Source organism: Watersipora subatra, chromosome 10 (assembly GCF_963576615.1).
Source record: "Watersipora subatra chromosome 10, tzWatSuba1.1, whole genome shotgun sequence".
Lineage (NCBI taxonomy): Eukaryota > Metazoa > Bryozoa > Gymnolaemata > Cheilostomatida > Watersiporidae > Watersipora > Watersipora subatra.
The window spans coordinates 56,782,948-56,798,840 of record NC_088717.1 but is presented as its reverse complement, the minus strand read 5'-3'; the positions used below and the strand labels follow the sequence as shown (position 1 = coordinate 56,798,840).

At 34.2% G+C, this 15,893-nt stretch overlaps 3 protein-coding genes across 3 annotated transcripts; 2 read left to right on the top strand and 1 right to left on the bottom strand.

Annotated features, from left to right (window-relative positions):
• Positions 1–754: 754 nt before the first annotated feature.
• Positions 755–2,996, bottom strand: LOC137406354 (fatty acid-binding protein 1-like). The gene is made up of 4 exons (XM_068092925.1): positions 2,873–2,996; positions 2,367–2,539; positions 1,462–1,563; positions 755–1,112 (listed from the first exon to the last, which is right to left on the bottom strand). Exons 1-4 carry the CDS (start codon positions 2,955–2,957, stop codon positions 1,053–1,055), a joined length of 420 nt encoding a protein of 139 aa, XP_067949026.1. The 5' UTR covers positions 2,958–2,996; the 3' UTR covers positions 755–1,052.
• A 5,772-nt stretch (positions 2,997–8,768) lies between these two features.
• On the top strand, positions 8,769–10,836 carry LOC137406359 (fatty acid-binding protein 1-like). The gene is made up of 4 exons (XM_068092927.1): positions 8,769–8,927; positions 9,268–9,440; positions 9,957–10,058; positions 10,539–10,836. Exons 1-4 carry the CDS (start codon positions 8,843–8,845, stop codon positions 10,596–10,598), a joined length of 420 nt encoding a protein of 139 aa, XP_067949028.1. The 5' UTR covers positions 8,769–8,842; the 3' UTR covers positions 10,599–10,836.
• A 2,208-nt stretch (positions 10,837–13,044) lies between these two features.
• LOC137406432 (fatty acid-binding protein, liver-like) lies at positions 13,045–14,702 on the top strand. The gene is made up of 4 exons (XM_068093017.1): positions 13,045–13,165; positions 13,349–13,521; positions 13,873–13,974; positions 14,160–14,702. Exons 1-4 carry the CDS (start codon positions 13,081–13,083, stop codon positions 14,217–14,219), a joined length of 420 nt encoding a protein of 139 aa, XP_067949118.1. The 5' UTR covers positions 13,045–13,080; the 3' UTR covers positions 14,220–14,702.
• The last annotated feature ends 1,191 nt before the right edge of the window (positions 14,703–15,893 follow it).

The following is a 15,893-nucleotide window of genomic DNA, read 5'->3' as shown; positions in this document are numbered from 1 at the left end:
TGGGCTTTGAGGTCTGAAAACAGGTGGAATGCTGATACCTACATTGTATGTCGTGTATAAAACTATTGAAATTTGAATTATTCTGAAGTAATCTCAACAGAATGAGGGTAATATAATATAATAAGCAGTGATGTCGTGCAAGCAGTGATGCTGTGCTACCCTAACTCTCCATAACTAAGTTATGGTTAGAAAATTTGTGTGTTTTTTAAGTATAACTATATTTAAGGTTTAAAAATTTTAGACTGCCAATTCTCAATGTAAATTATAACTCAATTTTATTGATTCAAGTACACTAATGTCATTATAGTCGACATTCAATGGTCATTCAATATAAAAGCAGCATACAGTACAATACAGTGATGTAATGTTCATGTAACATGACAAGATTGTGATCCTAATTGGTTGTCTACAACAAAGGCTAAGATCAGATTACAGCAAACCAATGGCAGTCAGCATTTGTACTAAAGGACAAAGGCATTGATTTTTTATTATTTTCTCAACTTATTTATTATTACAGACGTGCTCATTTCTCATATCATATACATGATTTTAACGTCCTGTTGGCTTTGGCGGCCGGGGCTTCGCCCCGAACCCCACTGGGGGCTTACAGCGCGCCCAGGCCCCAGTTGTTTCAACCGGCACTATGTGGTGGTGGAGTCGCGTTGCGACTCTTGATCGCCTACATCCACTTATCTCAACTTTACAGTTATGGTTAAAAAAGGTTAACACTACATCACTGATAATAAGGGTGGTATAACTGTAGAATAGCTTTATTTTCTTCTTTCACAAAGTCAAACAAACACTTAGCAAAGGAATATAGCTGTGCTTACTGGCCACCTTTCTTTCAAGGTAAATCACTATTCAAAACATTAACATGTATATTTCTGAAGAGATTGTCGCTTGAAGAAAGAGACAAGGAAACCTTAACAAAAATTACAGAATGCAGCTAAAACTTGACTTCAACATGTTCGTGATGAAGCTATCCATAAATCTAGCAGAAGTTCAAAGCCGAAAGCTTTTGTTGCGATCACATGCTCGACTCTTTCTTCCATTCATGCTTTGTTCAGCTTTCTGACACAGGAGACAGGAGGAGATGACTCACAGGTCCTTGTCTACGAACATACCAGTAAATGCTTGGTTAGTTGCGATAACCAAAATGCCATAAAATAAAGTTTTATAGTGCTAAAATATGAATCTTGGAAAGTAATAAATCTATAGCATACCAATTCAAAAATTTTCAATTCAAGGATTCAAAATTTGTACTTTAATATTCAAACAGCCTAAATCTTCAAAAAAGTACATTTTTATAATTTAGCCGTCTTTTTGCTCAGTTTTGATCCTAATCAGCTCGTAATCACCCATTTACGTTCTAGTAAATGATATTTGTGGTATTACAAATTGTTGCTATTTATTGACAAGACTTTTCACTGTATCAGACAAATACGCATTCTGTCTTCCTACCTCCACGAGTTGGCCTCCAACTACTTGGTAAGTAGAGGTGGAGTTGAATGGAGTTCCTTTCTGTCTCCTCACCAGTTTTCCTCCCTCCTCAGTGAATGTCGTCTAGAAAATAGTTTCAGTCTATATTAAACATGGATTTGAGAATATATCGTATAAATGTGCTATTAGCGGGTGTTTGGACATGACATGCCAGCTTGAGACATCACACAACAGGTATGGTGGCTAAGGAGATGCATACAGCCAATTAATCACAGAATTGTTCCTTTTCTCTCCTTCCTCTTGCTCATACTCCAATAAACTAATTCACTTGACATACGCAAGGCCTGAGCACTAATACTACACCCAGGACTCTCTTTAAATAAATTTAATATGAGGCATCGCTGACATAATGGATGTTAAAAATATTTTTTTTGAGTGAAAAAAAGCAAAATTTTTGTGAAATGGTTCTCCATGCACTGCATATATGTAAATCAGAGTCAACTGAAAGATGGCATCGGTGTTGGCATCAGCATGTCCGAACTGGTGGTAAGTACAATGAGGGAAGGACAGGATATCGTACCACAGCTCAATTTAATTAAACGAATTAAATCGAAAAATTTATTACGGTATATGTAAAAAAGAAATATATTTAATGTGTTGATAATAATCCAAGGCTAGTTGTTACACCTGCTAGTATCATCAGAGAAGTGATTCACGTGCTGGGTAATTCTGAATGTACACATGCTTCTGACAACTGGCTTGGATTTTGAATCTGCTTCATTTTGTGGATTATTCCGCTATTGTTGGTTAAGTAACCATATTACAAATTAATATAAATTTTGAAAAGTAATCATTATTAATGAATTTGAAAAGCTTTAGCATAAAGACAAGAGAAAGCTCCGCATAATACTTTGAGAACTGGTCACCTTGTATTCACGACCTCCTGCCAAAGTCTCGGTGAACTCATCTCCGAGGGTGAAGACTGTTTTGTGAGAGTTGCCCTTGGCCTTCATTGTCTGGGTAATCTGATTGCCGTTTGCAGTCCACTTCATTTCTACCGGCAACTTGGAAGCTCCCTCAATCATATCCCCAGTCAGGCCTAAATACAAATCAATAAAAATATATAAATATTTTATGAATATTCTTTAAACAGAATGCGTGTTCTAAATAGAACATATGTAGAGTCGTAGCTTCTACTTCAAGTGCATATTCAGAACTCAAAAGACGTGTAAGAGCTTTTCTGATCAGTTGCCACCCTATATAATATAAATACATTTGCTGGCTAGGTTAAATATTTGTCAATATTTTATATCAAACATTACCTCAGACAGTTATTGCTTTATAAGACTTTTTATGCAATTTAGCATCGCATTGACATAACTCTTTTTATTAAAAATAAAATGATTAAATTTCCGTATATAGTAAGACTCACCGACGGCTTTAAGATAGGCTCCTAAGTTCTCTGACGCGTTGGTGTCAACCTTCCATGTGCCGACTAGAGACTTAACAACAGACATTCTGACGATAAACTCAAATGGATGCGTATCACTTCTTCTTTCAGGAACTAATAATTCCACTCTAGATCCAACTGGCTTTATATAGACCAGAGAATGTTCCACATATTGACTTGCAAGATTACGAAATGTGCGTTAAAGGTCTGTGATTGGCTAGAAACAAATAGTACACATTATGCAATACTTTCAACACAACTAGGATGTAGCATCTGACATCACCTCTTCGTCATTTCTTTGCCTTCGATTGTTGATAGCAGCTGTTTGAGTAGTTCCATTGGCATCCGCTCAATGACACAAAAACTGTTAGTATAACTTCACATAAGATTGTCTCAGTTTACTGAAGAATTGAAGAAAAGGTTGGACACGAAATGGTGAAATTATGAAATCATTAGCATGTCTTTAAACTTATCATTTAATAGTGACTTTTGTTGTTTTATTGTTCATGGAGCCAGTACTAAGGCTGCTCATCCAATCGTTGTTAGATTCCTGTGAAGTGCAACGGTAAGCTGATGAGAGCTTCACATAGAATATATAATATAACATATTATATAATATAATATTGCAGAATACTATAAATATAATGTGGTGTTATATAGCATAATATGATGCAATATAATATGGTATAATGAAATGCAATACAGTACGAATCAGAGCAGAAAGGTCTGGCCGTAAAATAAACTTTGCTTTACTGCGGCATTATTTGGTTCATACTTGCTAAAAGTAAAATCAGAATTTTTATTAATCATGTAAAACAAAGCGGGCGATATAAAATACAAAAACATAATAATGTAAATATTTAGATATCATTTGCTAAAAGTATTTTTCATTTGTAATGGTTTTTGTCATTTTCTATCTGGAGAACAGAGCAATGTGGAAGTCAATAGTAAAGCCAAAACCATAAGACAATCATTTTTGACTAATGACCAGTTACAAAAGAGTGATATACATGAAGTGCCGAGCTGATTAATACCCCTTCCTTACCCTGATGGATGCTGGCATGTATTGATGAAGTTGTCATGTCTATTTTAAATACATTTCTTTACTAGGGTTTGAATTTTCAAGACTTCATGTAATGTTATCACGAGATTTTCTGGCATCTCAAGAAATCATTCAGGAGCTACCAGCTCCTGTATATAACAATATTGGTTTGACATGTAGAGACAAATGCCTTCAATGAGTTTATTGAAACCCATCATAACCATTGGCTTACTTGACACGAAATTCACACCAAAATGGGAATATTTAATATAATTTAAGTTAATTCCTTCATTAGAAATTTTAGGCCAGGAATTTAGTTTAAATTGTATATATGTATCTAACTCAATATTTGCTACGGGGGGGGGGGGGGGGGGGGGGGGGGAGAGTGCTAGCTATTACCCAGCGCTGTTGTTAGAACTCTGTCTACATAAATTGTGACCTTATCTATTTTAGCCTCAAGGTTACAAACAGCCTAACCTTTGTAGACCATATCTTGATGCCAGTATATTATCCATAGTTCTCAGCTATGATTTTGGCCACTCATTCCACCATTAGATGAAGGTTCTTTCCGTTTACAGAATGGAAAAATTCCAGTGAGAAATAGGATGCTGTCTGCTGATGAGACTGAGAGGCAGGACGTTGCACAAAGCTAATGCTTTCCCCCACATCCTTGCTCTGGTTCATCTCATCATACCATCTCATCATATCCTCCTGCAGCTTCGACTAAATGACTCTCCCCGCTCCAAGCTCTGCTGCCGTATTGGCTACTGCTGCCGTATTGGCTACTGCTGCCGTATTGGCTACTGTACATGGGAAAATACCGAGTGTACTTTAATAGCTTATTCAACTTCGCAACAAAATCACCGGCGCTCGTTGCTCACTGGTGAAAAATATTAGTTCACTTGTTACAAGGTTTTGATTCCAGGCATGGGGCATCTACTGCTAATAGATGTTAGGTTTTCTAGCTGTCACTGGGCTTCTTTAGAACACACAGTAGAGATTTCTATAAAAAATGTTTTTCAAAATTCAAAGCTTTTATTTGTAACAGAGTTTTTTTTTAGATAAATTTATGTCGATAATTTTGTTACTAAGCTTCTCTGAGTAAAATAGAATACCATAATTGTAGAAGTAAACCAACTTTAATTGAGCGTTTTTAATATTTACATATAATGTAGTTCATTAAAGTTATTGTTAGCTTTCAGCATAAATTATAAAAACAGTTGAAATAAAATCTTCAAATGAAAGCGAACTTACTGAAAGAAAATATTTTCAAGAAGCGCTGCAACCACAAATTATAAACTTACCCAACATTCCTGGTTTTATGACAACAGGCTTCCATAAAAATGGTTTCTGATATGACATTTCTTTAGAACTTTGGCTAGTCACTTCTGATGGTATAAAGACTGCATGAACATGTGTCTTTATACCATGTGTCTTTATACCATGTCTTTAACATGGTATAAAGAACATGTGTCTTTATACCATGTCTTTACACAATGTGTGTCACATGTGTGTCACATGTGTGACACACATGTGACACACATGTGTGACATCATATCAAAGCTGCTAGAATACAAGTATGAGTAGCTAACAAAATATTTGTTACAAACCGCCTAAAAAAACTTGACTTTTTTTATTTACACTTTGAATAAACTTCCTTGCAACCATAAAAACTGTTAACCGTTGTACAACGATTAACAATTTTTATGGTGAAACACGATTAATAAGGGTTAGTGTGGTTAGCAAGGGCTAGCCATGGTTAGCCCTTGTTAACATGGTTAACAGGAGCCATGATTAACCTGGTTAATCATTGTTAACCATGTTAACAAGGATTAACATGGTTAACAAGGCTTAACATGGTTAACAATGGTTAATCATGACCTGTTAGCACAAACTGATCATAACTGCTGCATCTAATTTACATAAATTAAATTGAACTAGAAAATTGAGATGGTTAAAAAGTAGATTGCTAAGGCATGTTATTGTTTTGTCAAATCATTTGCTTCAAATCAGCTTCACATCATCTGCAAACACATTTCGTAGTCTAAAACTTATCAGCTTTACCGCTAGTAATGATGCGTAGGTATTTTTAAGCAAAAAGTAATTTAACTTTGATATAGACTTAAGGCTAAATCCTTTAAAGGTTGATAAAGTGAATGGATAAGAACTGCCACAGGCAGGTTGTTACATATGTGTTAGTCTACAATTGAAAACTTCTAGAATCTTCCAAAATTATCTAAGACTAAACATTTTTGTAGCTTGGCTATGTGAATAATTAACGATTCGAAAAAGACTAGATTGTTTCTGAAGCATTCTGAAAATATTTCTTTTTTCAGTACTTTGCAAATATAACTAATTTCCTACTAGGCGATAGATAATGTACTAACCACCTGCCCCAGCCTGACGTTTATCACATGTTCACACTGTCTCTCCTATGAACTTGCATTCAAGACTGCTGTTTCCACGCGTGCTTAAATTCTTTGTTTTACTAACCATCACTGCTGCTGTCAACACCGAGTGACTGCTGACCGAAATAAGAAGGTCCCTGGCAGCGATATCAAGCTTACTAACCAGTCACCATGATGCGAGCTCATTCGTTTAAGTACATATCCTAAGACAGTGCTATCACAGATACACAAAGGCTGTGCTGTATATTACTGACCACCCTCGTATCAGAACTGTATCTACCAGGTTGGTAAAGGAGGAGAGAGTGCAATATCTCAGGCTTTATAGTTTATACTGTTCCGAGAAAAAAGATTTTGCTTTACCTTTTAGCCAATTTCTAGACTTTGGTATCATTGCCACCCTTTGCACAGTCTGATCTTGCTATTTGCACCATCCATTCATTTGGAGTTTGTGTGTATTTATTTATATTTATTTATATAAATATAGATAAATAACGAATGCCATAGATGATAGGCTGAATAAAACCTCTATAAACAGAGTTCTTGACGAGATGAGGGAATAAGTTTGAGGAGGACCCTTACTATCTCAGTTACGCAGATCATTTGTGCTTTCATGCGCATTTCCAGTTCATTTTAAGTCTAAATAAAATAACCAGCCAATTACAAGCAAGAGCTGTAACAATTTTATTTTGAAAGTGATTCGGTAGGTAATCTTGTCTCTTTATTAGTCCCTAAGCAAAAAAGCAGGTCTCTTGGCTTTTATCAGCAAAACATGGAGAGTGCCAGAGAGTGCACTACTACACCCGCTGTTCTACTGATGAGCTGCCCATTATCAGATCATAAAGTTAGATAACCTCACAGCTGAGTGCAAAGGGGAAGTCGTAGTCAGCATGTGGGCCAACTAGCTTGATGCAGCAGCCCTTTTGATTTTCACTTATTTTTTACAGCGATGCTACTGTCATTCAGGGCTTACTGTGGTTTAAAGGTTAACCTTCGTCCTATGTTTGAAGTTAGTTTCACAGCATGTTTCAAGAAGGGGATCTGCAATTAACCTCTGGCTGCTTGCCATCTTAAGAAACCTATGAAAATATACATGTATATGTATATGCATATGTATATATACACATGATATACTTATGATATATATATTCTAAGTCTATAAATCTATGTGTTTGTTTTTTGTTAAACCGTGTGTCTAGTTATAACAATTAAAATCAAGCGGTGGATTTGATCTCAGGACCTCCAGTTTTAAAGGCAGCAAATTTAACCATTAGGCTACACAGAATACAACAGATTCATTGGGCAAATAGTCATTACATTGGTTAAGATACTCACACTTGAAGCGCTTGCTTGAGGTTAATAACTAGCACTGTTGACTGTTACACGTAACAATTGTGTACCAAAACACAGGTGTTTTAGTAAGTATTTTAGTGAAGATTTAGCTTTCTAGGTAAGTTACTCAAATTCATTAGGTAATTACTCTATTACTTGTGCAGCGCTGGGCATTCGCCTAAAATTCAAATGCCTCAATGCATAAATATTATATATGTTATATATAGGTATATATCATTACAACTAGGGTTCTACTATATTATAAGTTAATCCAGTAAAGTAATACTAAAAGAAAAGAGTTCTACAAGAAATTGGAGCAAATAGTACTTGTTATACATGTATATATATGATTACAGTAGAAACTTAGCTGGAAAGTCGAATTTGGAATTTGGTTTGGATTTTACTTCATTGTATTTACGTTTGGTCATAGAATTACTTTAAAATATAAGTAAGGATAATGTACTTCTTATACTTATATATGTATATATGCATATGTATATGTATAATGTAGTTAGTAATACCATGTAACCTTGTGGCTTGTCAAATGACCGATGATGTGAAGGTACTAATACTATACTACATAGTACACCTATTAACAAGTGTATACCTAACATAACTTACCATAAACTTACATCAAATCCTGGCTAACATTGTCTGAATCTGAAAGAACAATTTATACATAGTGAACTTAATGTATTACTTTATCGAGGTTCAATAAATGAAAATACAAATTAAGGCATCTTCTGTAACTCAACTTTCATCTCATGATCTATAATTGCACCACGTTTAAGTCTCACAGACATCTTCCCAAAGTTTTTCTTTCAAGTTTGGTGAGAAATACAGTCAGCCATAGAACTCGCCAGCTAACTATTTTGGGACTCATGAGAAATATTGAGCAGCAGCGATATGAGGCTATAAATGTTAGACTTTGATTGCAACACATACACGTAGGCAAACAGCGTTTTTAGATTGTTCTTGCAGATTTACCAAACAGTTTCCGATCACTAGCCAATCAGTAGCTTGGAGACTGGCTCAGTCTTACTCACCTGGTGAGGATGTGGAACACTCAGTACTTATAAAAGCAGTGGATTTTGAACTCTGCACCACTAACACTTGCTACCTGAAGTTACATCAGCTCTCTATTCACCAGAGATACCAGCCGTAACTGTAAGCATGTCTGTCGTGAAATCATTCGTCGGAACATGGAAGATCGATCCTAATGCGTCAGAGAACTTGCCAGCCTATCTGCAAGCCATCGGTACGTACAATTACAGATTATCTAAAACAAGTAAAAAGTGTTACAACGGAAATAGCTGTTTGGCTTATGCTATGGATGAAACCATTTGCGAGAAAATTGTTGATTTAAAAATACACTGAAATTTTTTAATCACGTTTCCTTTCTCAGGTTTTCAATAAGCTTAATAGTTTTGCATGTTTAAAATTGACAACGTTGTTAGCTGGTTTGTGACATGAAACTTAAACTGGAATATGTATTTAATGTAAGCTAGCTTGATTCTAAGTAAAATATGATTAGGAGTGGCCTCATGTGCTATTTCTGTACGCGCCTTCCAATCAGAACATGCTTTTACTCTTTTTAGGTTTGGCTGGAGATATGGTCGAAGGAGCCGTCAAGCAGGTGGTAGAAATGAAATGGGTTGTTGATGGGAATCAGGTAACCCATAAAATGCGAGCGAGGGGCAATTCCCATGTAACTACCTTCACTCTAGGAAATGAGTTCACTGAAACTCTCATGGGAGGACGAGTCTACAAGGTAACTGCAAATAATAACAGAGTAGAGCTTTAGATGGTTAAATACTCACATACAGAATACAACTAGCTTGGAGGAGTATAAAGTATATACCAAGTATAGAGTCATGGTATAGAGTAGAAAATTTTGAAAAAGAAAATGCTGAAATAATTTTGCTGAAAGAACGAGTATCACAATAAAGTAAAATAGTGATCAACTTCCATAATTTTGAGCTGTCAATATACATACTTCTTTGAATTTATATCTTACTCTATTATAAAAAAGTTGATATGAATTTATACCACAACATTAACTTTTGATTAATACTTAGTTTTTTCAAAGCTTTCTGTTCATTTGAGAGTTGACCATAGGCTTGAGCTTTATAAAATTTTGGAATAGTGTTCAACTGTATATGCGTGTAGATTATTCGCTTGTAAGCAATATTTAGGCATGTGGTGTGGCTGAGATTGTGCTGATAACTCCAGCACTTATTTCACGCATATCGCTAAAAATAAAATAACATCTTGTATTTTATTTTAGACAACGTACACCGAGGAAGGTGGAAAGTTGGTCAGACGACAAATAGGGAGTCCGTACAACTGTACTGCCACCTTTCAACTCGTCAATGGGCAACTGGTTGAAGTGAGTATATAACTGAAGTTGTCTACTCTTGCTTCATTAAACAGTGCCTAGTCAACAAATGAGTTAGCGCTGAGCTTACTTGATTGTGAATTGCCATATATATTATTTTAATTATTAGAAACATTATGGTCAAATAAAAACTAGATATATACTAGCACAACTTTTGAAACTATACCACCAATAATATTCAAAAGAGAACCTAAAAACTTTAATATGAAGATTTGAATACAGCTTACATAAACATTATTAGACAAACATGTATTTGTGGTTAACAACCAGTTTTTTAAATATTATACAAAAATCTCTATTTGTTGATAAGGAATTGTTTTCTTTTATGTAAATTCAATAATAGAGAGTAGACGATCCTCTAGCATTGACTCAGTATTCCATCTACCTAATCTTGGTATTCAGTGTGGCTTGTTAATTCGCATGGCTGTACTGAAATTTTTAGTTGAATCCAATCAAATATTTTCATTACAGACCAGAACCTGTGAGTCATCCCCTCCTGTTTCCTGTGTCAGAAAGTTGAACAGAACCTAAGTGGAATAATGGCCAGAGGAGTGGTCAAGCAATGGCCCAACTTGACTGAAGGCTTCAGCTGCAGAGTAAAGGCTAAATAATGCTAAATAATAAAATTCTATGTGCACTGAACAAACACGAAGACCCAGTAACTAATATATATGAGCTTGTACTAAATTAAATTTTTGGGAGATAAGTTGATGCAAAGAATGACTTTTAAGCTTTTATTTGTGTTGAAATATAATTCTTAACGACATTACTACTTTCTTGTTTATTGTTATATTATTCTCAAATTGTTTAGAATCAGATAGTAACAAATGCTAATTGAACACAAGGTTTGAACGATGTATAGCATGCAAACTTACAAAAAATATTACCAATGCAATTAAAAACTACATATTGTAGACTATGTAATTGAAAAAAAACTATATTTGACTTGTAACTTTCCCACTTTAACGATTTTAACATTAAGTAATACTGAACTAGCTTAAAAATATGCAGCTTAAACTAGTTGGTAGAAAACTTGCTTTTTACAGTTTTTTTTGTGCAGACAAATGTTATACAATCATTATTGGCTAGAATTAGTCACCAAAAGTTAAATCCAAAGAGCTGGGAGTTGTCTGCACGTGACACAGCACTATTTTTAAATCACCATGATTCCACACATTCCATGTTACTATATGTGCTATATACTTTATGCCAATGTGCGAACTAATCAGTTGTAAATAATTTTAACTGACATATCCCACAATGCACAAGCATTTATTACGTCTAGTTTACACTGAACACAATTAGAATACAGTACCGAGGGAGCAGAAGAGACACGTGCCTGGTAGAGTTACATGCTACTCGCTGACAGAATTAATGTTAAATGTTTTAAGTACTTTAAACTATAGTTGTACACAATTATCAATATTTTGGTGGTTTAGTTTAACATATTTTACAGTCTACTAAAATTTGACTGGTTAAAGAAACATCTCAAACACAAATTAATACAAATCAATATTTGTGTGAATGCCATGGCGAGACTGGAAGCCTTTGCAACATTATAGAAAATATGTCACAAGAATTTTAACAACTTATACTGATAATAATATTTAAATTTACTTCAACACTAAATGCAGCTTTAGTTTTTTTGATTTTTCTTTCTCGTGAAATGGCTACAACTACCACTACCCTAGGGTATTGCTGACACAATACTTCACAAGTGTGTACATGTATATCGAAAACATTGAAAAATTGGGTTGTTTTCTTATTATAGGTACAGCTGGAAATAAAAGATTTTTTATACAATTTTTTTGTAATATAAACATAATTTAACAGAAGCAAAGCAAAAATTACAGTAATATTGAACTTTGCTGACTTTTGGACTATTGCAGCAGTCGTATAATCTTGCTCGTAATGATAAACAGTATCATAAAGAAGACTTCACTATTTAACATTGTGTATTAAAAAAACTAAATTACATTCCAAAGCACCTATTTTATTAAGTTGTGACAAACGTTAGGCTATTTTAAACCAAGTTCTACCAAAGCTGCTGAAAAACATAACATGGTAATAATTTGCTGCTGAGAACATTAAACCTTTCAGTGTGCTGATTAGAGTCTGCTACAAAACTATAACAACAATTACTGTTTGTGTGGACTCATACTGAATTATTATAACATGTTTTACAAGAAAATTATTCTTGATTAAAGTAGTGTCATCCTTCTTTTAGCCATTTGCTCGTAATGAGCAGATGTTGCTGCTGTCATCTCTCCTTTAATTCTCTCAGCTAAATATATTGAATAATACTGTCTGCGCAGCTCCCTTATTTTGTCATAGAGGTAACACTTACCATCCATGCAATGTGAATGTCATAAAAGTAACACTTACCATGCATGCAATGTAAATGTCATAGAAGTAACACTTACCACTCATGCAATGTAAATGTAAGATTTGGTCGCAAATATAATTTAATTAAATTAGTATTTGTGATAACTTTTACTTGCCCAAATTTTGCATTGAATCCAATATGATAGTTGAAACCTGCATTAGTGTATGTGGGCATAACTTCCTAAGATATAAATCAAAGCATAATTTAAACTTGGTTCAAACAGCATTCAGTGTAAAACAGGTTTTGCGCCGAAGTTCAACTTTGTAATAAAGCGCATAATTTATAAGCCTACATTCTTTACGGAAGCCATTATAAATGCATTAGATAGATTGGACATAGTTCATTGGTTATATATAGACAACAGAGTTAGCAAAGCAAACACTTCTATATATAGAATGGTACATATTCTCAAGAGCTCATGTTCAGAAGGGATGTACTAATGTACATCTCAAGCGAAATGGGGACCTATCAGATTAAAAAAATAAACAGTTTTGGTATGTTTTTTTTTGTTATTCCCAAGCAATCTGCCAGCGGCGCTGTATATATAAATGCAGCATGCAACAGCGACGGATTGTCTTTATTTCTATTAGCTGCTGTCAAACTGCCACTTCTGCCGAGATAATCAACATGTCAGTTGTAGAGTCTTTCATAGGAGCTTGGAGAATAGACAATGATGCATCGGAGAACTTGGAAGGCTATCTAGAAGCTCTTGGTACGTACTTAAAAACAATTCAATAATTATATGTAACAATAATATACGTATAATAATAATAATAATACATAATAACAATGACATATCTGTTTCTTGTTCAATTTGATCTTTTTTCATTCTCCAACACTTTAGTTTGACAAGATTTCTGTACTAGTTTCCTATTTATGACATCATCACTGGTAGGTTTAACTGAGGAGGTGGTTGAGAGAGCTATAAAGTCTGAAGTTGAAGTTGAGTGGAAACTCGAAGGAGACACCATCACTCAAGTCCGAAGCAGTGGTGGAAGATCGTATCATATCAGTTTTGTTCTACAAGAACCTTATACTGAAACCTTGCCAGGAGGAAAGGAGTTTAAGGTGCGTATCTTATGACCTTGACATCAGACTACCACTAGTTTTTCTTTGAGTAATAGGCGATAACACATACTAGTTCACATGCCACCTTGAAATCTATAAAGATATTGTTTCCTGGCACAATTTTCTTGTACATAAAAATTATAAAAAAATAGAAATAAATAAATAGTATAACATTGAATCTTAAAATATTTTTATATGCATTGTCTTTTTCAATAGCAAGCAGCTCTAAGTTAGTGTTAGGGCCTAAAGGAAGTTTGCTAATATTTGGTAATATTATATATATTTGAAATATATATAAATAGCAAATATATATAAATATATATTTGCTAATATTTTAAATTTGATATCTAGACAACCTACATGGAAGAAGATGGTAAACTGATAAGAATTCAGAAAGGGAGCCCTTACAACTGCACCTCTACTATAGAACTTATCAATGGCCAACTTGTAGAAGTAAGTCACTCGTATATTCAGACGTGAGTGTGCTGTCACCAAGTGGTTCTGGTAATTTGATGACCTAGAGTAAAGTATGCTAAGTGTTCGTAAGATGATGTGTTACTTACTAAACTATACTATAAGAATATAGTGAGCTGAGCAGCAACCCTCATATTGTTGAGAACTTTTTATCTCTACCGCAGACAAGAGTGTGCGAGTCTCCTAATCCTGTGTCTTGCATAAGAAGGATGAACCGCCTCTGAACACAGTCTTAAATGGAGGCTGGGCTTTAGGAAAATACTGAGTCTTGCTGCGGCGTGCCTAGTTACACACCAGCTACTGAACCACAGCAAACCTTGATTCACCAGTTACAAAAACAACTAAATAGTTTTTCTATAAGTATAATTATTATTTACTTTAACTTTTACTATTTGTGATGTTTTGGTGTGCATTGCTCATCAATTTGAAGCTATGTTGATGTTTGGTTTGTTTGTATACACTCCATCTTGCTTTTTAACAATTTTCGTTGTCTACAACCAAAATGTGCTACTTATTCTCTCCTTGTTTTTGAAAGCCTTTTGTTATTTTTATCTGATGTATATTGTACTGCAGTATCTTATTAGCATTATTTATTGGCATCAGTGACTATAATACTACTGATAACAATACTATAATAGTACCATTAAGATACTGCTCATAGGCAATATATTACCATGTAATATATTATCAATAAAAAGGCCTACTGCAAGTGCAGCGCTATCTTGTGGTTAATTGCTGTATTGAAGAACAAACCAATAATTAATTAACCAATTAATTATTGGTTTGTTAATTATTGGTTAATAATAATTAATTAACAAACCAATTAACCTGACAGGCGATCAAATGAAATGTAAATTAAAGTGTGTCTAGCAGAAATGTGATTTGATGACTACTGTTTTACAAATATATATATATATATATATATATATATATATATATATATATATATATATATATATATATATATATATATATATATATATATATATAATAGATAAGTTGTCAGGCCTACTGCTAACAGCACTCTACGCTCTAAAAAGTGCGGAGTGTTATAACTAACTAGATGTGGAATAGGTTAATTTTACTTATCTTTATTCCAGATTGATGTTTTATTCTGGGGTCACGACAGGTCTGTTTCGTGCTGGTGCACTCTTCAGGTGACTTGTGTTGAATTCAACACAAGTTCCACTATTCCACATTCTAGTTAGTTATATATATATATATGTATATATATATATATTATTTTATTGGCAATATATAAAAATATATAAAAGATTGGACTGTTGACATGAATTATTAGGAAAATAAAAATCTCTGCAGAAATTCTCGTATCAATAGTCTCACTCCAGCTAACTCTTCTTTAGGTTACGTTTAAAAGGATTAACGCTGCCTGTTGACATTAGCAGCTCATAATATAAGACAAATCGGATTATACTCCTCAAACTTTTTGTAGTAATAATATGTTACTTGTTCATCTCGCCAGGTGACCTAAAATAAAGTTGGCCATGCTCAAGTTGAAGAGGTGATACTAGAACATGAAACTGTAAGAGACTCAATTTAAATCCCTTTAGTGACTTAGAAATTTTCGTTCCAAAAAAACAAACATGAAGCTTGTGAAGTTGTGATCACTTGATGGTCTCTGCCGTTGAGAGACAGCGTATCATTTGCCGTTTTAATGAAAACTAGCAAATTATATTATTATGTTCTTTATTAAATGTTAATCTGCTTTTGTTAACTAATATAATGCTATAAAATATTTTAATTTAGCAAACTACTTCCACATTAAAAAAGCCTGACTTAAAGGTGCACGCACACTAGAGCGAATGTGATATGAAAGTGAAGCGATACGACAAAGCGGCAGCCGCAGAGGCAAGATTGTGGCGTTTTCAGAGCGTTCA

Excerpts from the sequence above, each read along its gene's own strand:
- LOC137406432 (XM_068093017.1), top strand. The coding sequence starts at position 13,081 with ATGTCAGTTGTAGAGTCTTTCATAGGAGCTTGGAGAATAGACAATGAT. Across the intron at positions 13,166-13,348 it reads AGGCTATCTAGAAGCTCTTG|GTTTAACTGAGGAGGTGGTT; the intron begins GTACGTACTTAA and ends CATCACTGGTAG. Across the intron at positions 13,522-13,872 it reads CAGGAGGAAAGGAGTTTAAG|ACAACCTACATGGAAGAAGA; the intron begins GTGCGTATCTTA and ends TTTGATATCTAG.
- LOC137406359 (XM_068092927.1), top strand. The coding sequence starts at position 8,843 with ATGTCTGTCGTGAAATCATTCGTCGGAACATGGAAGATCGATCCTAAT. Across the intron at positions 8,928-9,267 it reads AGCCTATCTGCAAGCCATCG|GTTTGGCTGGAGATATGGTC; the intron begins GTACGTACAATT and ends TACTCTTTTTAG. Across the intron at positions 9,441-9,956 it reads TGGGAGGACGAGTCTACAAG|ACAACGTACACCGAGGAAGG; the intron begins GTAACTGCAAAT and ends ATTTTATTTTAG.
- LOC137406354 (XM_068092925.1), bottom strand. The coding sequence starts at position 2,957 with ATGTCTGTTGTTAAGTCTCTAGTCGGCACATGGAAGGTTGACACCAAC. Across the intron at positions 2,540-2,872 it reads AGCCTATCTTAAAGCCGTCG|GCCTGACTGGGGATATGATT; the intron begins GTGAGTCTTACT and ends ATTTGTATTTAG. Across the intron at positions 1,113-1,461 it reads TTGGAGGCCAACTCGTGGAG|ACAAGGACCTGTGAGTCATC; the intron begins GTAGGAAGACAG and ends GTATGTTCGTAG.